We start from the raw sequence: 26,358 nt of genomic DNA on the forward strand, positions 1-26,358 counted from the left end.
CGGCATTCACGGAGTTCGTATCATGTCGGTTTACATAAAACAAGGGGTGATCAATACATTATAAACGTACATAACTATAACATGAGAGTATACATTTGCAAAATATAACAAATTATAACAAGTGCGCAGAAAGAAGCAGTTACAATAAAACAAGGATGGTTCTAACTGGGAGTTGAAGAAGAGGATGATAGAAGTTTAACAAGAAGTAGAACGTGCAGTGGTTGGTAAGTCTGTATCAGTCTGTATCAGTCTGTATCAGTCTGTATCAGTAGTAGTTGGTAAGTCTGTATCAGTCTGTATCAGTAGTAGTTGGTAAGTCTGTATCAGTAGTAGTTGGTAAGTCTGTATCAGTTTCTTCCAGTCTCTGTCTCCTATCCTGACCTCACCAGTCTCTCTCTCAATTTTCCACCCTATCCCCCAGTCTCTCTCTCACGCCCCCACCCTATCCCCCAGTCTCTCTCTCAATTTTCCACCCTATCTCCCAGTCTCTCTCAATTTTCCACCCTATCTCCCAGTCTCTCTCTCACGCCCCCACCCTATCCCCCAGTCTCTCTCTCTCACTCCCCCACCCTATCCCCCAGTCTCTCTCTCTCACTCCCCCACCCTATCCCCCAGTCTCTCTCTCTCACTCTCCCACCCTATCCCCCACTCTCACTCTCCCACCCTATCCCCCAGTCTCTCTCTCTCACTCTCCCATCCTATCCCCCAGTCTCTCTCTCTCACTTCCCCACCCTATCCACATTCTCTCTCTTACTCCTCCTACCCTATCCCCCAGTCTCTCTCTCTCTCTCAATCCTGCACTCTCTGCCTACTAGTCTCTCAGTAGTAACGTAAAGTAGAGGTTTTAGATGAGAATTCAGTCTGGCTGTTGTATTCTAAATTAAAAGGATCAGGATGAAACCCTAAACAGCACAGAGTAGACTGGATGAACCATTTTGCTCATTATGTGCCATCAGTAATCTGTGCTCACGGTGATAGATCGCATAGTTACTGGAGCTCTTACAGTGAGGCAGGGCTGCCAGCAGCATGGGATTAGAGCACTACAATGATCCTGGGAGCTCTGCTTACTCACCCTGTCTGCATGCCCCGCCACTGTCCAGGCTAGGACCAGGGATGAAGATCCGCAGCTCCTGCACTAGCAAGCCAATGGTCCCAAAAATGGAATCTCTCAAGGCACCAATAAACCTTTCTTCAAAGCGTGGGAAGATGCTGAGCTGGAAAGTCTGCCAGAAGAGTTGCAGTCGCTGGGAAAGGATTTCAGGAAGAGCCTGAAAGGCAGCCTGCAGCCCACTCAGGAAAGACGCGCCAGTGTGAAGGGCGTCCATGGGGGTCAGGGTGTCTGGGGTGGCCGGACATGCTGCCTGCACTGTACTCCGTGAGGAAAAGCCACAGCCCCCCAGCAGCAGGCAGTCTCCCAGCTTCTGCAGGGCCCTGCGGGACTCTTCAGCTGAGCTCGCCTGGGAGAGCTGGTACCAAGACTCCAGCACGGCCAGATGTCCTGCCAACCTCGGCTCCCCCAGGGTGCTGAGCACTGCACTCCGCAGCAGCTCTAGGCCAGGGCTGCTGCTGGGGTCGCTACTGCCAGGGTCAGTCTTCTCCTTCCCAGTCTTCTTCCTTTGCATCAGGGGATGGGCCTTGTGCAGTGGTGCTGGAGATATATCAGAAACGGTTTCTGAGGGGGAAGAGAGAGAGGTCACAGACTACGTATATAAAGAATATTCACATTCTGGTATTACCTCAAGAAAAGCAACACAAATCCCCTCCACAACCAGGCACTCTCTGGCATAAAACAAAACCCTGCAAAAACACATCCCTCAGCTATGAAGCAAACCCAGCATATCATAAAAACACTAACTCCAGGACTCCAAGCCCTACCTATGAAAAGTGAGCACTCAAATTTTGCCCTCGAACACCAATACACCTCCTGGGGAGAAAGAAGAACAAGCTGGACTGCTACAAATTCTTACACAGCAACTACCTGCTAAAAGAATCCCTCTGCTTGGTCACACACACAGATCCTCACCAAATACAAAATAAGAGACGATAAATTAGAAAAAGAAACCTGAGAAGTCACTCTGCATGCACTGTAACACCAGAGAAATAGAAACAAGAATGTGTTTCCTCCTGGAAGACTGCAAAATACAAAGATAGCAGAGATACGCATTTTCCAAAGCTAAAACAGTAAACAAAAGACTTTCTACAAAATAATGAGCAGAAAAAGTCTGTATAATCCTGCAGAAAACAGGTTAAGGAACAGCAGAATATCAGAAGCAAAACATGACCAATTATTGGAATCAGAATGCTTCCTAGCCCAGCTAGGAACTGGGAAACCTTCAGAGTTTCTGGTGATCTACTGAGCCCCATGAAACAACTTTATACGAGCTACTCGAGCACATCTAAGGACCTTCATTTTCAGATTTTATTTTTCCTAGGAATTTCATTGTTATAACAACAACAACAAAAAAAAATCAGTGGAAAAATGACTTTGTTATAACATAGGCGAACAATGAGTGGAATGAGGGATCATGGGATGAGGGGGTAATCTAAGGAAATATTTCTTTACAGAGGGGGAGGTGTTTGCACGGAACGGCCTCCCCGTGGAGCTGGTGGTAGACAGGGACAGCTTCTGAATTTAAGAGAGCATGGGACAAGCACAGGGGATTCTCTGAGGGATAAGAAGGTGCTGGAAAGCTGAGCAGATGTGGATGGGCAGTAAGGCATTTATCTGCCGCCCTGTTTTATGTATTCTTTGGTCTGACTGCTATTCCATTTACAAAGTCAGGAAGTCAATGCTTTTCAAGCCCAGTGCTCAAATTGTATGTGAATTATTTGCAATAAATAATTTATGCTGAAGGTGTGCTGGAGTCATGTAATTATTATGCTGTATAAACTGTATAGGCATTATATTTTATTTATTTATTTATTGGTTTTTATATACCGCCATTTATCGAGATATCACGTCGGTGTACAGAGAACATAATAACATACGCCTAAGGTTTAACTATAAGCCTAAAAATTATACATTACATGAGTTAACAATGGTAAAACTATTATAAAGAAAATCTCAAAGTTGGGGGGCAAACGTTGGTTAAGCTAGTTAAGTATGCGTAGCAAAGTGTAATTAATAGGATAAACAACTTAGGATATTAATTAAGAGTAGCTTAAATATATGCGATTGTAAACCTTTTTGAGTAAAATGGTATAAAACTCCTCTCTCCCACTGGCCTCCTTTACTCCCTCCAATGGGCAGTTATAGGTTAAATGTCACCGGATTATCTCAGCACATTGCACGTTTTGTCTCTCTGGCCAGCGCAGGTCTCGTGACTCCATCACACATCACCCTGGAAGCCCTCTAAGGAGCAGTGGGTAAATGCTGGCTTTTTGTGATAAAAGTGGTATTTGGAGTTGTAAGATTACTGGGCAGGGAGGATTTCTAAACATAGATCACCTGTAAGTGGTTAGTTTGGTTTTGATATTTATTTGGACACAAGGGGTGGGTATTGTGTACTGCTCTTATACATGCATGCTTACACATGGGTTTAGCGATTCCAGTGGGGATGGGAAGGGGTAGATATGTTGCATTAAGACCATGGGTACAAGAACACTTTGGGTCAAAAGCATTAAGAATTCCTAGCTATGGAATATTTATTGGCTGCCAAAATAAGGTGGAAGTGAAAATTGGCTATGTAAATGCCTGTTCTATCTGGCATAAATGGATTTTATTATAGAAATAATTGATCAGAGAGAATTAAATTTGTATTTTATAACAGAATCTTGGCCTCTTGAACACGATACCATATTGTTAAATGCTGTCTGTCCTGAAGATTTGCCTATGCTGAAAAGGCACGGAAGAAGAAGAAAAGGAGAGGGCTATTAATTATGTATGAAAAGAAAATAAAGGTACAGAAAACTGAGATGGATGACGTGTCATCAGTGCAAGCTCAAGTTGTTAAAAGTGTAGGAATAGGTGCTTTGTGTGTTGTATTATCCTGCAAATATTACTGCGGCACAGTCAAGGGGGAAAGCCGACAGTCGCTCAGCAGCACATGGTTCAGAAAGGTATCTTCAAAGGATACTAATGATGCATTAGAATTAGGGCATCCCGACAGTGAGGTTCCAATTATAAGAAAAGTAGTCCAAGTGCCTGTAACTAAAAAAAACTCACCTGAACTAAAAAAAATTCTAACTTATCCCTGTCAATTAAAAAGCAGAATGAAAATACAAACAAAAAGCAAACTTTGAAATGTTTGTATGCTAATGCCAGAAGTCTAAGAAGTAAGATGGGAGAATTAGAATGATAGCAGTGAATGATGAGAAGCAGGATGAACAATGGTGATCGGTGTGAAAGGGATTCTTTATTGGTGTTGGGCTAACCAATAAAGAATCCCTTTCACACCGATCACCATTGTTCGTCCTGCTTCTCAGCATAATTGATCGGTTTCCGATTTGCTTTCTGAGTCCTAGCAGTGAATGATGACATAGACTTAATTGGCATCTCAGAGACATGGTGGAAGGACGACAACCAATGGGACAGTGCTATACCGGGGTACAAATTATATCGCAATGACAGAGAGGAGCACCCGGGAGGAGGTGTGGCGCTTTATGTCCGGGATGGCATAGAGTCCAACAGGATAAACATCCTGCACGAGACTAAATGCACATTTGAATCTTTATGGGTAGAAATCCCTTTTGTGTCAGGGAAGACTATAGTGATAGGGGTATACTACCATCTATATGGCTAAAATGATAGTGACATTTAAATTTCCTCAACATTGATTGGGTAAATGTAACATCAGGACATACTAAAGACGTAAAGTTCCTGGATGGAATAAATGACTGCTTCATGGAGCAAATTGGTTCAGGAACAGATGAAAGAGGGAGCTATTTTAAATCTAATTCTCAGATGAGCGAAGGATTTTGTGAGAGAGGCCACTTGGCAATAGTGATTATAACATGATCAAATTTGAATTAGTTACTGGAAGGGGGACAAAAAGAAAATCTACACCTCTAACAATAAACTTTCAAAAGGGAAACTTTGATAAATAGAGGAAAATAATTAGAAAAAAAACCTGAAAGGTGCAGCTGCAAAGGTTAAAAGTGTGCATCAGGTGTGGACATTGTTTAAAAATACAATCCTAGATGCGCAGTCCAGTTGTATTCCATGCATTAGGAAAGGTGGAAGGAAGGCAAAAAGATTACAGTCATGGTTAAAAAGTGAGGTGAAAGAGGCTATTTTAGCCAAAATAAACATCCTTCAAAAATTGGAAAAAGGATCCATCTGAAGAAAATAGCAACAAGCATAAGCACTGGCAAGTTAAATGTAAAACACTGATAAGACAAAGAATTTGAAAAGAACTTGGCTGTAAATGCAAAAACTCATAATAAAAACTTTTTAAAATATATCCGAAGCAAGAAACCTGTGAGGGAGTTGGTTGGACCGTTAGGTAATCGAGGGGTTAAAGGGGCACTTAGGGAAGATAAGGCCATTGCAGAAAGACTAAATGAATTCTTTGCTTCCGTGTTTACTAATGAGGTTGTTGGGGAGATACCAGTTCCGGATATGGTTTTCAAGGGTGATGAGTCAGATGAACTGAACCAAACCTGGAATCTGGAAGATGTAGTAGGCCAGACTGACAAACTAAAGAGTAGCAAATCACCTGGTCCAGATGGAATATACCCCAGGGTTCTGAAAAGAAAATTTAAATTTCAGACAGATTACTAGTAATTTGTAACCTATTATTAAATTTGTCCATCGTACCTGAAGACTGAAGGGTATTTAAAAAGGGTTCTAGTGGTGATCCAGGAAACTATAGATGGTGAGCCTGATTTCAGTGCCGGGAAAAATCGTGGAAAGTGTTATAAAGAATAAAATCACAAAACATTTAGATAGACATGGTTTAATCGGACACAGCCAGCATGGATTTACCCAAGGGAAGTCTTGCCTAACAAATCTGCTTCACTTTTTTGAAGGAGTTAAACATGTGGATAAAGGTGAACCGGTAGATGTAGTGTATTTGGATTTTCAGAAGGCGTTTGACAAAGTCCCTCATGAGAGGCTTCTACGAAAACTAAAAAGTGGTTGGATAATTGCCAGGTTCTTGTGGCCTGGTTTAGCCTCTGTTAGAAACAGGATGCTGGGCTTGATGGACCCTTGGTCTGACCCAGCATGGCAATTTCTTATGTTCTTAAGGGATAGGAGGCGATGTCCTTTCGTGGATTACAAACTGGTTAAAAGACAGGAAACAGAGAGCAGGATTAAATGGTCAATTTCTCAGTGGAAAAGGGTAAACAGTGGAGTGCCTCAGGGATCTGTACTTGGACCGGTGCTTTTCAATATATATATAAATGATCTGGAAAGGAATACGATGAGTGAGGTAATCAAATTTGCGGATGATACAAAATTATTCAGAGTAGTTAAATCACAAGTGGATTGTGATACATTACAGGAGGACCTTGTGAGACTGGAAAATTGGGCATCCAAATGGCAGATGAAATTTAATGTGGAACCTGCAAGGTGATGCATAAAGGGAAAAATTACCTATGCTGTAATGTTGGGTTCAATATTAGGAGTTACCACCTAATCCATGAACCTAGCAACCAGTAGATTTAAAACAAATCATAGGAAGTATTTTGTCACTCTGTGCCCAATCAAGCGACGGAATCTGTTGCCAGGGGATGTGGTCAAAGCAACTAACCCAGTGGAGTAGAAAAGAGGTTCGGACAGGTCCATAAACAGTTAACGCCCAGGTAGGCTTGGGAGAGCCAGCACTTATTCCTGGGTATGAGATACAAGACATAAGATCAACTATTGGGGATCTGCTGGGTACTTGTGACCTACATTGGCCACTATTGGAAGACAGGATGCTGGGCTCAACGGACTTTGGTCTGAGCCAGCAGGGCACTTATGTTCTTAACACATATCAAAACTTAATTGTGCTTTGATTGAGAAAAAATGCTTTCTTACATTTTGTTTCAAATCTTCTACCAGCTAGTTTCATGGAGTATTCCCTGGCATTAGCATGATTTGGAAGCGTAAATAACCATTCCTTATTTAACTGTTGCAAATCACCTCTATCATATCTCCCCGCTCAGCCTTCTCTTCTCAGGCTGAGGAGCCCTAACCTGTCTAGCCTTTCCTCACAGGGAGCTGTTCAATCCTTGTATCTTTTCTAGTTCTGCTACAGCTTTTTTGTGACAGGGTGAGCAGAAACTGCATGCAAAACTCAAGCTGCAGTCGCATCATAGTTCTAAACAGAGGCGTTCTGATATTTTCCGTTTTGTTCTCACAGTTCCCTTGTGCAAGCTTCTGAAGGTATTTGGTCCTTAGATTTCTGCATTCTAAGTGCATGATTTTGCATTATTTTTGGCCATTTATCTTTTGTCTTGTTTATCACTTCTGGCATGTTTAGTCTATTGCAAATTTTCATGTCACACCATAGGGCTGTCTTTAGAGCTGAGCAGCGTGACCACTGTAGGACCTATCCTACCTGTTACACCTGCCTAATGATGGCCCTGCATGTATGAAGCCATGGTTTTGACCCTTTGTGGGTTTTGTAACGTCAGCATCATTTGTTTGGTCTTCTGTAATGGGCTAATTATGCTTTACTGGGAGTTACAGTAGTGTGGGCTAGCTACAGCCCTAGTAGCAGTCAGCTTTGCCTAATTGAATAATGTCCCACAGTGACTTTTTCAGCTCATGCTTCTCTTCAATATATTTTTTCTGTCCTACCATTTCAGAGGGTTTATTGTTCTTCATACCTGCCAGCATGTTCAGGAAGAAGAAAAGGATGAGTCTGTGGTAGGTCATAGTCCAGGTGAGTCTGCCAGCTGTTGCAGCAAAGTCTCTCAGTGTCTGAAGCGATGCTGTGTACAAGAGGAGAAAACCTGGCATCACTTTCATTGTATTAACAGCATGAGGAGCTTGCTGGAATCATTTCCTGGCATCAGTAGAAGGACTGACTCCTAATTAGTAACAAAAGAGCAAACACTTCTTACTAACCTGTTCACATAACTCTCTCCATGTGCAGTTACTTGGTACCATCGCTCTCCTTGCAACCACAGACAGGCTGGGCTTGTAATTCGGCTTTCCAGGTCACGTAGCTTCACCTGCACCACAGAAACAAAGCCATAAGGACATTTCGGCTGGATGCCACAATGATTGATTTATCAACATTTCATACTCTGCTTTTTCCCAAAGTTCCTCTCAAGGTGGATTACAATGAATTTAAATGAAGAAAGGCATTAGAACAGCTTACAATTGAATCAGAATTAGCAATTACTGTAACTTCAGGATTCGGCAGGAGAAAACCTATTTGTGAAGAATTTCAAAAGCCAGTTGTGTCTCTTTGTGTATAGCACAGTCCCTCATCAGGGGTTCAGGAAGCTGAGTGGAACATCTGGATCTTAGGGGAAGGCCTGGCTGAATGTAAGGTACCCTGGTGGCTCCAGGTGCAGGGTTAGTGGCACTTTGTTCCAGATTCTTGGTGCGTAACAGCTGAAAGCACGGAGTCTCGAGCAGAACAGTCTGGCAGCAGTCGGCAGAGGAGAGGAAAGAGCCATTTTGGAGTTCCCTTGAGGGCGAGTAAGGGGAGAGGAGCCTGTTTATTCATGCATTTCAGGATTCAGCAAAGAGTTTTACATTTTATCCTGTTTTATACTGCGAGCCAGAAAAGCTGATGGAGAATAGGCTTGATACGATCACTTGCTTTTGCACTGACCAAAGTTCTCATGGCAGTACTCTGTAGGAGCTGGAGGTGTTTCAAACTGAATTGGAGTAATTGATTTGGCTGGAGATTAACACGTGGATTATAGTAGCAAGACTAAATGACGGAGTTGGCAGATCTGATGCAGATACATTTGTTGAAGTGTGAATAATTTCTAATGAATATCTTTTCTTTTTTATTGATTGAACATCATTCTACAATTACATTACTCCAACACTTGTCTCTGAAGCTGCAATGTTTTCATTCTTAGCATAACTTCACCCAGCTCATTCTCAACCTATCACTCTGCATAACGCAGGTGCATCTTACAGGTTCTCCTGAGCAATCGTGTTATGTGGAATCTAGGATTTAAGGTTTTCATTTTCTATAACCTAACATCTTAATTAATGTATTATTCTGGAAAAAAAAAAAAAGATAAAACCAGGGCCAATGAAGGGGGACCCTGAGAGTTCTAGATTAGCAGGCTTGACTTCCAGTCCTTGAGCAAATGAGGCACTTGAGTTCCTTGCTGATAAAATGTTAAGAAACAACAGATATAGAATTGTGAACAAAGATTTTATCCAATCAACTAAACAATTTCCTGTGGCAGAGTGGCAGGCCAAATTATCAAATATATTTGGACTTCAGTAACTATTTTGACTCTTTCATATTATACAGTGCATATTCAAAAACAAACTAGAAAAATATTATCTGGAAAAATGTACGAGTAGTTAGCAATGGTTTATTATTCACACAGAAGAAGATATCAAGTGCAATTGAACTGGACTCACTCCGGGACAAGTACTTTACAATATTTTCATGTACAACTTGTAGGAAGGGCCAGAGAATATACTTGTGACAAGGGACTATAACAAGGGTACCTGGCCCCATGAGTGTGCATTTGTCCTTGCTCTAAGAAGCACAAAGAGTTTGAGTGACTTAAAATTAATAAGCTGCTTCTAAGTTCCATACATGGAAAGCATCCACCAACCATGACAGTCCTTTAGTGAAATAAATGAGATTAAAAGCAAGAAAGTTCACTGCGCTCCAAAGCCTGCCCCCTCCCCTCCTGAGGAGAGCCAAGCTAAGCTGCTCCAGGAAGTGCACTGGACCAATGGGGAGGGGGGAACCGCTGTCCAATGAGGAGAGAGGAAAGCACAGAACCCTCCACCCCCCCCTCCCAGCTGAGGACCTGCAGCAATGGGAGACCTCACACACAGGCCGATTCAGTACGGTGCACTCAGGCCCAGGGCACCGTTAGCCCCCATTTGGACATGTGTTTTCAACGCACTATTATTACCCCTTATACAGTAAGGGGTAATAGCATGTGGAAAACACGCGTCCAATCCCCCGAAACTAATAGCGCCCGCAACATGCAAATGCATATCGATGGCCCTATTAGTTATTCCCGCACGATACAGAAAATAAAATGTGCAGCCAAGCCACACATTTTACTCTCAGAAATTAGCGCCTACCCAAAGGCTGGCGTTAATTTCTCCGGGCACTGGGAAAGTGCACAGAAAAGCAGAAAAAACTGCTTTTCTGTGCACCCTCCGACTTAATATCATGGAGATATTAAGTCGGAGGCCCCAAAAATAAAAAAAAATAAAAAATCTTAAAAAAAAAAAATCTGCCCATGGCCTGCGGGTTGGAAGATGGACGCTCAATTTTGCTGGCGTCCATTTTCCGAACCCGTGGCTGTCAAACCTGCTGACAGCTGCCCCTTCTGCCAATAAGGAGTTGCTAGGGGCACACTAGTGTCCCTAGTGCCTCCTTTTAACCACGGGCTCTCATTTGCATACAGAATCGCGCACGCAGGAGAGCGGCCTGGACGCGCGTCGGGAGAGCGGGTGCTCGCCTCGGAGCGCCGGCTCTCCTGCGCATTTTACTGAATCGGCCCGAAAGACATTAGGAATAAACCCTGGGAGAGAAGCAGGAAAAGCCGCCTGTTACTGTTGGCCCATGCATGCCTCCTCCTACCCTCCCTGATGTCAGAAGACTGTAGATGGGGAGGAATCAACTAAGATAAGGAAAGGAAAGGAAATCTAAACTTTTACTGTAAGGTTAAGAGCTAGAGTTACCCCGAGGGCAGAGACTGCTGAGGAAGGAAATCCTGCTCTTACCACATGGGGACCTATAGGAACTATCTGCATTATCAATAGATATTGGATTAAGCGCCGAATATTGTTTGACTGCAGAATGCCGGGGCCTGCAGCGCTGCAGTGGGGTTCATGTTTGTGGTTTTTGTGTGGAACTGCTTTTGTTTTTTCCAAGAATTCCCACTCATTACATTGCAGGCTGCCGGTGATTCTGCTGTTTGAGCCTGGGGATGTTCTGTGGTTAATGCTGGCCCTTTGCTACTGTTACAGACCCATATTTATATATTCCTATATACTGTATAAAGTACTAATACTACTGAGATAATACAGAAGGAGTTGAAGATCAGCTTTCACTACTATATTGAAAAGTAATGGTGGGAAGAGTTTTAATTGTTTTATCAGGCTAAGGCAGATTGTAATCTGAGTAATTTTTGTGGTGCTACGCCCAAGCCCCTGAGTTTCCATGAAGAGGGCTTCAGAATGCTGCGATCTTATTTTTACCTGGACTGGACAGAGACAAACATTACAGGAAATCCTTCCCAATGTGTTCCCACATTAATAGATGGTATTTAATATCATCCCAAGCCTATTTAACACCTCACAAGTATCAATACCTAAAGCTTTATATTTTGATCCAAAATACAAATGGAATAGGAGTTTCCATTCCCTCCTCAGATGTTTCCACCCTCCATTTGATTTTTTCTGAGATATTTGATATCTTTAAAACCTCAAAATTAATTTGTGGGAAAATGGGATAAATTTAGCTTTGAAATTGAATTGGAAGTCAAAATCAGGGTTGAGTGCAGGTCCCCGGTCTCTTTTCATGCCCCCAAGCTTATTTGATTTTAATTTGATAACCACTGCTGCCTTCCCACCTCCACTCGGGGCTTTATTTCTTTTGAATTTTATTGATTTTGCCTTTACTTTGGGAGGACATTCCCACGACTCCACTGATAACGTCAGCGTCGTGGCCTGCACTCCTGTGGTGCCACATAACTTTATTTTATCACTGCTGTGGCCAAGCTCCTTGCAAATCAAACTGCTCGCTCCAGCTCTGCACTCATGCAGCAGAATGCCATGGGGAGCTTTTACACCACATCTTCCTGCAATCCAGCCTCCCCCAGGCCTCACCAGCTCGAATACTCCTGGGACCTGAGATAATTATTTTTTACACCTATTCAAGTGCGTTGCCGATGTGCGCATCGTATAAAATCCAATCAAGCCTCCCAGTCTGCTCCTCACTATGGGGTGGGAGGCAGGAGGAGGAGGCCACTGTTGTCACAATGGTCCCCCTGGTGGATAGCACCCATGGCAGAAGCCATATCGGCCATAGGCTAGCTACAGCTCTGCCTTAAACTTAACATGGCCAATAAAGAACTTCTTGTCTTTACCCCAAATTCACATCTCCACTTCCCTCTTTTTTCCTCTCTATGGACATTGGAACAGACCAAAATTCACCTATCACCAATCTCAATAGTTGTCTCTCAGCAGTAGCCCAATGGCTCAACAGGCACAAACTCAGACTCAACCCCTCTAAATTGGAACGCCTTTGGCTGAGCCAACAGGGTCACCCCCTTCATTCCTTACCTTCTCTAGCAAGCAGCCCCCTCCAACCAAAAGATTTGGTCCAGAACCTGGGGGTCCAACTCTATCCAACACTACAGATGACATCACCAATGTAGTGAGAGCCTCCTTCATGCTCTCTGCCAGATTAGACAACTGCACCACTACTTCAATCGTAATAACTTAGCTTCAATCATTCATGCTTTAATCACCAGGCAACTAGATTGCTGCAATGCCCTACTAAATGGTATCTCTAAGACCAACTTGCAACATCTACAACTCATGCATAACACCTTGGACAAACAAATCCTCAAACCCATACCTGGGAACTTCTGAGTTCTTCTCACCCTGAGATTAATGGGGTGGGGGCTAGGCAGGCTGTACAGACTTTCTCTCCCCCCTCCCCCCACAAACTACTTTCTTCTTAATTTATGTTCTCCATCAGATAATCAAAGAGAGATTATGGCGAAAACCCCCCACCACAAAACACGCGGCCTCTTACAAATCTACGCTCCACTCCTACAGATTCTTGATTCTCCAGACCAAACGTGACTTTTATGCAGCAAAGATCCATGATTACCAATACAATCCCAAAGCCCTCTTTGCCTACGTAGCGGAACTCACCAAATCCACCATCCCACCTATTATGGATGAAGAAGCCGGTAATAAAAGTGAAGAACTAGCCCAGTTCTTCAAAAGCAAAATAGCCAACATCCTCCTTCAATTCTCTCCCAACCCTACCCCTGCTAACCCCCTCCCTAAATCTCCTAACACCAATCTAGCCTCCCTTGAGCTAACATCCGCCAAAGAAGTTGAATCTGCCTTAAAAAGAATCAGACCTGCTGCACACATCTCTGACACCATACCCACAAAAAATCTACTATCCATCCCCTCTATATTCTTGAAACCCCTTGCCGATATCATCAATTGCTCCCTCACCCATGGTAAAGTCCCTGACCCCCTCAAACTTGCTGTGGTTAAGCCACTCCTCAAAAAACCCACCCTCAACCCTTCCAATCCCTCTAACTACTGCCCCATCTCCAACCTTCCCTTCCTAGCCAGTTATGGAAAAGATCGTCAATTCCCAGCTCTCCGATTACCTTGAGGATCATGACATCCTACACCCATCCCAATTTGGTTTCCGTAAGTCCCTCAATATAGAAAGCCTCCTACTCTTGTTAACCGACACCCTACTCAAAGGCATGGATCATGGACAATCTTTTATTCTCGCCATCCTGGACATTTCTGCTGCCTTCGATACCATTAGCCATAAGATCCTCCTGGACCGATTAGCCGACATTGGTATCACAGGCACTGCCCTTCTTTGGTTCACATCGTACTTAAACAATAGAGCCTACTCTGTTAAAATCGCCAAATCCAAATCCTCCCACATCCACCTGACCCAAGGTGTCCCACAGGGCTCCTCCCTATCCTCCATCCTCTTCAATATATATTTACTGCCCCTCTGCCACCTCCTCGCTGACCTCGGCCTCAAATTCTTCCTATATGTGGATGACGTCCAAATCCTCATCCCTATCAAAGAATCCGTTCCCAAAACCCTTAAATTTTGGGAAAGCTGTCTCACCTCCATAAATACCCTCCTCACCAACCTCCATTTGGCCCTCAACACTTCCAAAACCGAACTCCTCATTATCTCGAATCAGCAGAATCTCATTACCCAATTCCCATGACCCAGATCTCTCCGCTAATTCCTTCCCATCTCATGTGCGAGATCTTGGGATCTCCACAGACAACCAAATCAACTTTAAAAAGCACATTAACACCACCCTAAGAGAAGGTTTTTTCAAGCTCCACATTCTAAAAAAGCTTAAACCCATGCTACATGTACAAGATTCCGTACAGTCCTACAAGCGACGCTACTCACAAAATCACATCATGCTGGTTTACATAAAACAAGGGGAGTGATAACTTTGAACGAAAAACAGGTGTTGAGAGGCAGAAAAGTAAGTTACAATAAAACAAGGGAAATTGGAACTAGGAGAAGAAGAAGAGTAGAAGCAATGATTTAGGCAATAACAATGAGAGGAATTATTTACATGCAGCATGGCCTGGCCAGTACCTCCTACATTAAGATAAACGGAAGCAACAGCAGACTGCAGTCCTTACCGGGTTACAGGTGGCAGAGCAAAGCCTCAGCAGAATTCATTACAGAAGTCTTGAAGCATTGCTGAAACCGGGAAGATGAAGGGACAAGCTGTCCTTGTGTAGTCAGCACTAGAAGCTTCAGGCATGCTCTGTCCTGCTGCTCCCTGGCACTTTTTCTAACAGCTTGACTCAGTAATTTTATATCCTGCTAATTGAAATTGTAACCAGAAGCTGTAAATTGCTCTGAATGAGTTGGGTGTTGTACACCCAGGAACTTAAATAATACATTTTAGCCATGCCTGCCTCAGTGTACTGTGAACAACAAGCTGTTGGATTCATTGTTCAGTAATGAATTGTTAACAAGCTTGCAAGGAACCAGAGGAAATGCTGATCCCTCTACTTGCATGCATCTGCATTTCAGTGTCAGACATTTGAGTCCTGCCATATTGTGTCACTTCCTAGATGTGCTACAGCACATCTGCGAAGCAGGTGTTTGGATGCCAAATGTAAATGAACTAAGAGGTTGAGGAGAATACACACAGGGGCACTGGTCAGCAGTGACAGCAAGGGATATTATAAGGATCTTTTATCCCCATGCACAAATAAAACAAAGGACTTCCTCCTCAAAGGGGAAACAGGTTTCACCATGCTTGAAGGATGGCGTAAGGAAATCAGATAAGGTGACGCCTTTTTACTGGACTAACTTACTACTTGACAAACGTGTAGGAGAAGACACTCCCTTCCTAAGGTCTAGCAGCTTATATATATTTTCTTTTTATTGTTTAACCTTTATTTCTCTGAATTCAAGTACACTAATGTAACAGCCACACTATTTTACCAAAAAATGCATTGAACATTTTCAGGGCTACAAAACTAGACTAAACCACACTACAAGACATCAAAAGAATACTGGGCAAGTTCTAGAGTAACATAGTAATGATGGCAGAAAAAGACCAAATGGTCCATCCAGTCTGCCCAGTAAGCTTCCCTAGGTAGCAACTGCAGCTCTATGTAATTACCCCCAAGCTTAATGATATTCCATAAAAATTTACTGCTAGCAACATTTTTTACTGGAGGATGAGCTTTCTTGAAAATTCAGACAATGCTGCTTGATGTGCTTTGCTTATGGACTTTGCCATAGAAGCAGTCCTGTGTTTTTTTCCTTATATCTGAGAATCAGTTCCCCAGACTGTAGCATTCAGATCCCTCTTGGTCGTTGTCAGAATCTAATTCCCCTTTACCCTCTGCCATCAAAGCGGGGAGCAATGTTGCATTAACAGCATCAAGGCTTATTGGTTAAGGGTCGTAATCGCCATGCCTTCTGTTAAAAGTAGTAACCTCCATACAAGCAAGTTACTCCCCTGTACGCTTTTCTCATTTCCATCCTCTAGCCTTTTAGAGATCCAGAGTGTTTATCCCATACCCCTTTGAAATTTTTCACTTTTTTCATCTTCACCGCCTCCTCCGAAAGGGCATTCCAGGCATCCACCACCATCTCTGAAGAAATATTTCCTGTTGTTGGTTCTGAGTTATCCTGGAGTTTCGTTTCATGACCCCTAGTTCTATTATTTTTCTTCCAATGGAAAAGGTTCAAAGTTTGTGCATCATTAAAACCTTTTAGGTATCTGAAGGTCTGTATCATATCTCCCTTGCCCCTCCACTTGTTTTATAAGTATTCTCTTCGATTTTATTGTGAATGTCATGAATTGTAACCCATCCCAAACATTGGAGGGCACAGGTAACAAGTCTTTTTAAATAAATACATAAATAAAATATCCTGTGTTTTGTTTGTCAGACGTCATACGTATCTGTTTGTGCATATATTATACAGAGAATATAGCTTTTCATATGTTCTCATAAGCTGTAGTCTGGTGTCATTATTTTCTTAGTGTATTTGTGTGATCCAGAATACAAGGCAAAACCTGCCATATTTCAACTCACTATAGTGTAAGAGAGAGAGATCACATGTATGCGTGTGAGAGAAGAGCACATAAGCATGTGTGTGTGAGAGAGGAAGCAAATGTATGTGTCAGCATATGTGTGTAAGCTAGTGGGAGCATGTGTGTGAGAGAGGGAACATATGTCTTTGTAAGTGTGAGGCATGTGTCTGTGTGAGAAAGGAAGCAAAAAACTCTGAAAAAGAGGGGTTTTATTTTTTTCTGCTCAGCAGCTGTGGATCCTTGTATGTGCTTCATGCCTTAGGCAAGTGATCCCACTTACACCACCATATGTGGTAGCTCGAGCAGTCAGTGGCTTGGGTACAGCCAGAGGAAACCACCAGTAGACTCTGGCTGTGCTTCAGTACTCTTTATTTACAGTGACTTTAAACAAACAAAATGGCCACAGGCCTTCACTTCAGATAATTCCAGACAAAAAACCCAACAAAAGCATACAGTGCAGTTCATCTTAATCTCAGGAGAGTGCAGGCAATACACAGTCTTTTATAATAGCAGCAGTTGTTGTGTTCGTGCCTCTTCTTGACCCTTGCTCCACCCTCTCTACCTTGGGAGCGACTCCCTTCGGCTCTGATGGACAGATGCAGCCGCAGCTTCTCTCTGCCTCTTGGTCCCGGTGTCCCTGGGCTGGCTTGATGCTACGGATCCGCCATGTTCCTGATGACGTAAGGGCGCGCGCTCCAGACTTGTACCAGCAAGGGCGCGAACCTCGGGGGTGTCCCCCCATAGTGACGTCATCCATTTGCACTTTAAAAGGTCTTTGCTAACCTCTAATGAGTTAGCAAGGAACTCCAATGGGACTTGCTTCGGCAGTCCACGATACTTGCAACAACGATCCGAGTCAGCCAGGGGAATCCTTCCCCACTGCTCAGCCTTTTCAAACTTACCAGGAGTACCCGCTCCACGGGGGCTCCGCTCTCTATTCTTGATTTCAGATTGCCAGAATACTCAGAAGACTCCTCATTGCCTGGAAGCGATCGCGGACATGAACACAGTGAGTTCTGTTGTACATAGGAATCTGTACTCGCTCCATGAGGGCCTACATTCTCATAGCTCTGAAGACTCCCTTTCTCCAAGCTGCTATCGCAGGTACGGAGATCAAGAGTTACATTGGCAAGATTACAGATAGGAACCGGTATTTGCTCCACGAGGGCCCATGTTTCTAGAATCTTTTACCGACTCTTTTCTACTCTAGAAGCCATTCCATATACAGCTATTGTGAGTTCTTATTACAGACTGTGTAGAGGAACCAGTGCTCGCCTACGGCTCCTGTTCCTGAATATACTGAAGACTCTCTGTGGCATAGAGACCATTGCAGACATCTACTATTGTGAGCATACCATCTTGTATCCAGTATATCCTGTCTACTCACTACTTCTAGTCTCTCTCTACAGCTCAGCGACCCAGAGATTACATTCCAATATAAGAAGGACTTCAGCCTTGCTGGACACATCAACTCATTACTGCCACCACTGGTGGTCCAGCTTCCAGCTTAATAAAGAACTATTTGTGTTTACTTCATATTCTAACCTAGCCGGTGGTTCCTCTCAAGATCTCCTCCTGGGGGCGAGGTAATCTGTCATCGGCCCAGGGATTCACCATTTCCTCCGAGTGGTCATTCCTTATACTACTATCACTGTGGGAGCCAACCACTACAGACCACTAACACCGCTCACGGAAGTATTATATATATATAGCTAACTTCTCTTTCTATGGGACTTGCCAGCAGCCTATATATAACAGATTGCTGCTCCGTAGCAGAGGCATGATAGATTGCTATCTCAGTAGCGAAGTACAATATCCTATTGTTAGATCCTCTCCTCAGAAGAGTATCATAGTACAGATTGCCAACCCCTCTTCCCTGGGTAGTTGGTCCATAACAACTTGCTACCTCCTTTCCTTACAGGAGCATCTAACAGCAGTGCGCTACAGATTACTAACTCTGCCCTCCTGGCGGGGTCAGCACTACAGATAGCTAACTCCTCCCTTCTGGAGGAGCAGATCATGACAGATTGCTACGCCTCCTCCTTTCAAGAGAAAAGCAGAGCAGTTTGCTAACTCCACCCTCCTGGCGGGGTGAGTGACAGCAGATTGCTGACTCCTCCCCACTGGAGGAGGAGAGCACTAACAGCAGCCTAGCTTGACTGTGGTCTCAAAACAGTAGTACAGCTCACCTTAGCTTCAAGGAACAGTTAGTCTTCAGACACAGCATGTTTTAGCATTTGGGAACTCTCTCCATGATCCCTGGGACTTGTCTATCCATTCTATGGCCTGAAGTCTTATCCTTTTGGAAAGAGCTCCTCCCTTTACCCAGGATTCCCTTTGTCTCTCTATCTTAAGGGGAACCAGGCGGGATAGCTATGCCTAGTTTCCTATACACTCCCTCACAGTCTCTCTATGTTCTGAATGTGTGATCAAGGCAAAGTATTCTGCCAACATGCAGTTTCTGTGGAGGGATCTATAGCTGATTGACTTGTTCCGTTTTCCTAACAGGAGGTATATTGGTATCTTAGGACTTGGTGCAATATTTGCAGTATTACTTTTTCATAGGAAGGACTGATAATTTGAGTGCTGATTTAGTATGGGAGGTTTACTATATTGTAATAGTTTACTCATAGCTTGCTGAGGGTCAAGCACACACCCAACACTTGTTACAATAGGCCTAATACCGTATGGGTGTAAAGGGGGCAAATAAAATTAAAATAAATACCTGCCCAATTGTTGCTGGGTCCACGGGAGCCAGGAGAGCCCAGATGTGCTGCGAAAATATTTTTTAAATAGATAAATGCCACTCAGTGGGGCTGGTGCCACACTAGTGCTGCTGCCAGCTAAAGCCAGTAGACAGTTGTCAGTGCTGTAATCAAAGCCCCGGCATGATTATAGTGCAGGCCAAGGGAGTCCTCACAGACTTGGGACAGTGATGTCAGCGAGAGGCTGCCTATACAGTGCCTGTAGGAAAATTAAAGTTTAAAAGTTAATTAAAACCTGGCAGAAACTGGGGTCTGGTGTTGGTGATCACCAGGTGAGATCACATAAATATGGATTTAAACCTTGGTTTAGGGAAAAAGCAAATGTTGCTTACCTGTAACAGGTGTTCTCAGAGGACAGCAGGGTGTTAGTCCTCACATATGGGTGACATCACAGGATGGAGCCCAATCACAGAACACTTTTGTCAAAGTTTCCAGAACTTTGACTGGCCCCTACTGGGCATGCCCAGCCTGGCACTAACCCTGCAGCCAGTAGGGTCCCCCCCTTCAGTCTTGTTTGAAAGCTACAGGCAGTGCCGAAAAATAAAATAATAAAACGTTACAAACCCAACACCATGGGGCGGCAGGTGGGTTTCGTGAGGACTAATATCCTGCTGTCCTGGGAGAACACCTGTTACAGGAAAGCAACATTTGCTTTCGCACAGGACAAGCAGGATGGTAGTCCTCATATATATTTCAATCTAACTTTCCGTGATGGCGTCGGTTAACCTAGAAGATGTGGTAGACCTGATTGACAAACTGAAGAGTAGTAAATCACTTGAACCGGATGGTATACAGCCCAGAGTTCTGAAGGAACTAAAAAATGAAATTTCAGACCTATTAGTAACCTATCATTAAAATCATCCATTGTACCTGAAGACTGGAGGATAGCTAATGTAACCTCAATATTTAAAAAGGGCTCCAGGAGTGATCAGGGAAACTACAGACCGGTTAGCCTGACTTCAGTGCCAGGAAAAATAGTGGAAAGTGTTCTAAACATCAAAATCACAGAACATATAGAAAGACATGGTTTAATGGAACAAAGTCAGCATGGCTTTACCAAAGGCAAGTCTTGCCTCACAAATCTGCTTCACTTTTTTGAAGGAGTTAATAAACATGTGGATAAAGGTGAACTGGTAGATGTAGTGTACTTGGATTTTCAGAAGGCATTTGACAAAGTTCCTCATGAGAGGCTTCTAGGAAAAGTAAAAAGTCATGGGATAGGTGGCGATGTCCTTTCGTGGATTGCAAACTGGCTAAAAGACAGGAAACAGAGAGTAGGATTAAATGGACAATTTTCTCAGTGGAAGGGAGTGGGTAGTGGAGTGCCTCAGGGATCTGTATTGGGATCCTTACTTTTCAAAATATTTATAAATGATCTGGAAAGAAATACGACAAGTGAGGTAATCAAATTTGCAGATGATACAAAATTATTCAGAGTAGTTAAATCACAAGCAGATTGTGATAAATTGCAGGAAGACCTTGTGAGACTGGAAAATTGGGCATCAAAATGGCAGATGAAATTTAATGTGGATAAGTGCAAGGTGATGCATATAGGGAAAAATAACCCATGCCATAGTTACACAATGTTAGGTTCCATATTAGGTGCTACTACCCAAGAAATAGATCTAGGCGTCATAGTGCGTAACACATTGAAATTGTCAGTTTAGTGTGTTGCGGCAGTCAAAAAAGCAAACAGAATGTTGGGAATTATTAGAAAGGGAATGGTGAATAAAACGGAAAATGTCATAATACCTCTGTATCACTCCATGGTGAGACCACACCTTGAATACTGTGTACAATTCTGGACGCCGCATCTCAAAAAAGATATAATTGCGATGGAGAAGGTACAGAGAAGGGCTACCAAAATGATAAAGGGAATGGAACAGCTCCCCTATGAGGAAAGACTAAAGAGGTTAGGACTTTTCAGCTTGGAGAAGTGATGGCTGAAGGGGGATATGATAGAGGTGTTTAAAATCATGAGGTCTAGAATGGGTAGATGTGAATCGGTTATTTACGCTTTCGGATAGTAGAAAGAGTAGGGGGCACTCCATGAAGTTAGCATGGGGCACATTTAAAACTAATTGGAGAAAGTTCTTTTTTACTCAACGCACAATTAAACTCTGGAATTTGTTGCCAGAGAATGTGGTTAGTGCAGTTAGTATAGCTGTGTTTAAAAAAGGATTGGATAAGTTCTTGGAGAAGTCCATTACCTGCTATTAATTAAGTTGACTTAGAAATTAGCCACCGCTATTACTAGCAATGGTTACATGGAATAGACTTAGTTTTTGGGTACTTGCCAGGTTCTTATGGCCTGGATTGGTCACTGTTGGAAACAGGATGCTGGGCTTGATGGACCCTTGGTCTGACCCAGCATGGCAATTTCTTATGTTCTTATCTTAAAGTCACATTACTGGGCTTATTTTGTGGACCTGAGACATGAATGGGGTGAGGGGGAGGGGTACTAGCTGTGTCCCACAGGCAGACAGCCTGGGACTCTTCCTCATCCTGGGACCTATAGCCTTTAGCTACTGAGAACAGCTCGAAATGTCAGTGGCAAGTGAAAGAAAAAACAAGAAGGGGCCTGCTATCTGGATGCTGAGCTCTAACTTCAGGTAATCCTGACACAGTGAATCTCCAACCTAATGTGAATCCAAGGCCCCTCAGGTCACCTCTTGGACCCAGAGGACTCACCCTCTAGGGATTTTGTTTTTTAAATTTATTCCAGTTTTTGGCACTTCAAAGTGAATAACATTCAGGTACTGTAAGTATTTCCCTACCCCCAGAGAGCTTACAAGCTAAGGACCTCATTTACTGACAGAACTGGAAAAAGGCCTTAGTAAATCAGGCCTAAGTTTGCACCTGAGGCTATGGAGGGTAAATTCACAAGGAGCAGCGGTGGGATTTGTAGCTCATTGCTCTCACCATTAGGCCTCTCCACAGCACAGCAGATCCAATAGCACCTGTCTTCTCTGTCTTACAGCCAGCCAAAGAGCTACAGAAACATGCACCTTCCCTGAAAGGACCAGTGCCAAAACTAATGAGAGTCACATTGCTGTGTGAGGGAAGGAGGAGTTATTAAAAGTTTCAATCTAGCGGGAGCCCTGGTCTATGATTCTTCAAATAGAACAGCCCTTTTCTTAATTATTGATTATTTCAAACTGAACAGCATGCACTGAAAGATTGAAGTTGAGAAGCTAGCTGTGGGTTTGTTGTAGCAACGGTTTGTGAGATCGGTTTGCCTTGCAAGTCCCTTGTTCAATTAATGCTATCTATTCTTTTGCCTTAGCAAACTGCACAATAAGAAACGTTACCTTTCCTGGTTTATGTTAGGCTGCTCTTATTTAATCACAGCATCCTAGGTCAATTTTTCAGTCTTCTAAGAGTCTGTGGCAGTGAATGCAAAAGGTTCATTCACGTTTCCTGCTATCTATAGCTTTCCTAGTCTTGGAATTAACACCGCTTTAAGCACTGAGTGGAGCTGCAGTCACTGGCCAAAACAGCCCCTTCTCTTTCTGGCAAGCCACTCAACTTGGTGCCCAAGACTGTTGCCCTTTTTGCCAACCCCTTGCAATACCCCTGGTTGAATATGTACGAACATAAGAAAGGTCCTTCTTTCCCAAGTAAATAGTCAGGGCTTAAATTGTAGGGGAATGGCCTAGAACCGCAGTTCTGACGCTTCTGTTCAAGTTTAAGAGGTAGAGCAGCAGTGGTGTTCTGCTCCAGCCCCTCCCCTCCAGGCAGCCTGCAGGGAAGAGGAGACGTGAGCCTGAAATACACAGAGAGGACAGCAGCCCCTAATCCAGCTCCTCCCCTCCAGGCAGCCTGCAGGGAAGAGGAGACGTGAGCCTGAAGCATATAGAGAAGAGAGCAGCCACTCCGCTCCCTAATCCAGCCAGGGCTGCCAGGAGGCCCAGGGAGCACTAACGCACCTCATCAGGGGGCTGGGCATTAGTGCTGCATGACACCATTGTAGTGGAGCAAGCACTCCTTAGCCTCTATGTGGCTGGTGGCTCAGCCGGCCAGTCGTATCATTCAAGTAGGTATTGTCCCTCCCCCCATGGCCAACCATGCTACTCGCACTGTCTGGGGCACTGAGTGGAGCAGGAAGATTATAGGTGGGGAGGGGGGATACTGGGATTGGCAGGAAGGGGATACAGGCATGGGCAGAGAGTAGGGGAGCAGGAGGGTCACTGCAGTACCATTCTCTTTTTGTTTAACAGCAGGTAACTTCCAAGTTGCCAAGGGACAAGGTGTGAATCCAGAGTGAGACCTGAGAGGAAGGTACAGCCACAGAAGGGAGGTCTGGGAGTCCAGGTGCTTAGAAAGCTTCTGGGGAGGCCCCTCAGGGTGACCCAGAAGTGAAGTTTCAGTTTGTTGAGCCTGGGTGGCCAGAAAGGCTTTGTGCATTAAAAGCACAAAGTTTAGTGAAAAGATATTTGCTCCACCCTCTTCCCCCACCAGGGGATCGGGCTGGCTATCAGAAAAGTCCTGGTCTGGCTCTGAAGGATCTTCTGGACTGCCAGGAACGGGAGATAAATCGGGTGGGAGATTCCCCCCCCCCCAAATGGCAGTGGCCTGTGCTGCTAAAGCATTCAAAATGGCCATTCCCACACTGAGTGGGAACGGAGCAGCCGGAGGCTCATGAGAAGGAGATCTTTTAAGTGGGCCTTAGAGGGAAACTCCGGTCCCTGATCTGTCTTCTCCTCTGGAGAGGCAGCGGGAGCAGAGGCCTGCGCGGGAGAGGCACGAAGTCAACTCTCCACAGGTCACACGTATAGGACGCGGCATCAGGTGACCCTGGAGAGGTGCCGAAGTGAGAAAGGAGTCGCGGCTAAATCGCAGCGTCTGAGAAAACCGGCCGGCTGAGACAAAATGCTGGTAAGCTACCCGGAGCCCGGAATTAAAAATAGCCACAGCAGCCGCACAGAACAAAACTCAGAGAAAGGCTGACAGGCTGCTTCCTTACTTTTTTTTTTAAGCAGGCTGGGGATACTAGGGGGGGGGAGAGGGACCGGACCACCGGTATTCCCCCCCAGGCACCTTACCGCTTAGGAGTCCCACGGGGTCACCAACCCCAGCTCCTTAAACCTGCTACCAGGTGGGGATAGTCCTACTAGGACCTGCCTAGCCCCTGGGAGGATATGCTTTGTCCTGCTTGATCCTTTGTTTTGTTGGGTTTTTTTTTTAAGAGATTACCTTAACCCAAATAAAAGGGCAAGACCGCAGGGTTTGCCACCTCCATCTGCTGGAGATAGAGAAATACTGAAGAGATGCAGGTGGCACTCCAGGTTAAGAGGGGGATGCTCTTCAAGTTTTTCTCTGTCTCCATCTGCTGGAAGGGAGGCAAAACACAGTTTGGACTGATCTGTGTATATACAGGGAACACACCTTTCCAGGGACAACACCCTACAGGTCATTTACAATTTAAAAAGTATTTAGGGAAACATTCCTGTATGTTAAAGGGGCTCTTAGGGAAAATAAGGCCATTGCAGAAAGACTAAATGAATTATTTGCTTCCATGTTTATTAATGAGGATGTTGGGGAGATACCAGTTCCAGAGATGGTTTTCAGGGGTGATGAGTCAGACGAACTGAACGAAATCAATGTGAACCTGGAAGATGTAGTAGGCCAGATTGATAAACTAAAGAGTAGCAAATCACCTGGACCGGATGGTTTGCATCCTAGGGTACTGAAGGAACTCAAAAATGAAATTTCTGATTTATTAGTTAAAATTTGTAACCTATCATTAAAATCATCCATTGTACCCGAAGACTGGAGGTTGGCCAATGTAACCCCAATATTTAAAAAAGGCTCCAGGGGTGATCCGGGTAACCTTAGACCAGTGAGCCTGACTTCAGTGCCAGGAAAAATAGTGGAAACTATTCTTAAGATTAAAATCATAGAGCATATAGAAAGACATGATTTAATGGAACACAGTCAACATGGATTTACACAAGGGACGTCTTGCCTAACAAATCATAGAAACATAGAAATGACGGCAGAAGAAGACCAAACGACCCATCCAGTCTGCCCAGCAAGCTATGCACTTTTTTTTAAAATTTCTCTCATACTTCTGTTACTCTTGGCTCTTAGTAACCTTTTGGTTCTATTTCCCTTCCACCCGCACCATTAATGTAGAGAGCAGTGTTGGAACTGTATCCAAATGAATATCTACCATCGTTAGGGGTAGTAACCGCCGCAATAAGCAAGCTACACCCATGCCTTTGTTTACCCAGACTATGTAACTCAGTCCTTGTTGGTTATTGTCTGTATATAGATCCACCTTTCTACGTTCCCCCTGCCGTTGAAGCAGAGAGCTATGCTGGATGTGTGTTGAAAGTGAAGTATCAGACTTTCTCCCCTGCCGTAGAAGCAGAGAGCTATGTTGGATATGCATGAAGTATCAGACTTTCTCCCCTGCCGTAGAAGCAGAGAGCTATGCTGGATGTGTGTTGAAAGTGAAGTATCAGACTTTCTCCCCTGCCGTAGAAGCAGAGAGCTATGTTGGATATGCGTGAAGTATCAGACTTTCTCCCCTGCCGTTGAAGCAGAGAGCTATGCTGGATATGCATTGAAAGTAAAGTATCTGGCTTATTTAGTTTGGGGTAGTAACCGCCGTAACAAGCAAGCTACTCCCCGCTTTTGGTGAATGCAAATCCTTTTTTTCCCACACTTCCTCTTGCCGTTGAAACAGAGCAATGTTGGAGTTGCATTAACCATGTATATGTTTATTGAATAAGGGTATAATCTCCAGGCAGTAGCCGTCATTCCCGTGAGCCACCCACTCTTCATTCATGTCCTCTAGACTTGATGGATCCACAGTGTTTATCCCACGCCCCTTTGAAATCCTTCACAGTTCTGGTCTTCACCACTTCCTCCGGAAGGGCATTCCAGGCATCCACCACCCTCTCCGTGAAGAAATACTTCCTGACATTGGTTCTGAGTCTTCCTCTGTGGAGCTTCAACTCGTGACCCCTGGTTCTGCTGATTTTTTTCCTGACGGAAAAGGTTTGTCGTTTTCTGCTTCATTTTTTTTGAAGGGGTTAATAAACATGTGGATTAAAGTGAACCGGTAGATATAGTGTATTTGGATTTTCAGAAGGCGTTTGACAAAGTCCCTCATGAGAGGCTTCTAAGAAAACTAAAAAGTCATGGGACAGGAGGCGATGTCCTTTTGTGGATT

At 44.0% G+C, this 26,358-nt stretch overlaps 1 protein-coding gene across 1 annotated transcript; it reads right to left on the bottom strand.

The window, feature by feature from the left end:
- Positions 1–839: 839 nt before the first annotated feature.
- On the bottom strand, positions 840–8,097 carry LOC115074664. The gene is made up of 3 exons (XM_029574323.1): positions 8,000–8,097; positions 7,759–7,863; positions 840–1,672 (listed from the first exon to the last, which is right to left on the bottom strand). Exons 2-3 carry the CDS (start codon positions 7,805–7,807, stop codon positions 1,065–1,067), a joined length of 657 nt encoding a protein of 218 aa, XP_029430183.1. The 5' UTR covers positions 7,808–7,863; positions 8,000–8,097; the 3' UTR covers positions 840–1,064.
- Between the last annotated feature and the right edge of the window lie 18,261 nt (positions 8,098–26,358).

This window comes from Rhinatrema bivittatum, chromosome 13, assembly GCF_901001135.1.
Source record: "Rhinatrema bivittatum chromosome 13, aRhiBiv1.1, whole genome shotgun sequence".
NCBI lineage: Eukaryota > Metazoa > Chordata > Amphibia > Gymnophiona > Rhinatrematidae > Rhinatrema > Rhinatrema bivittatum.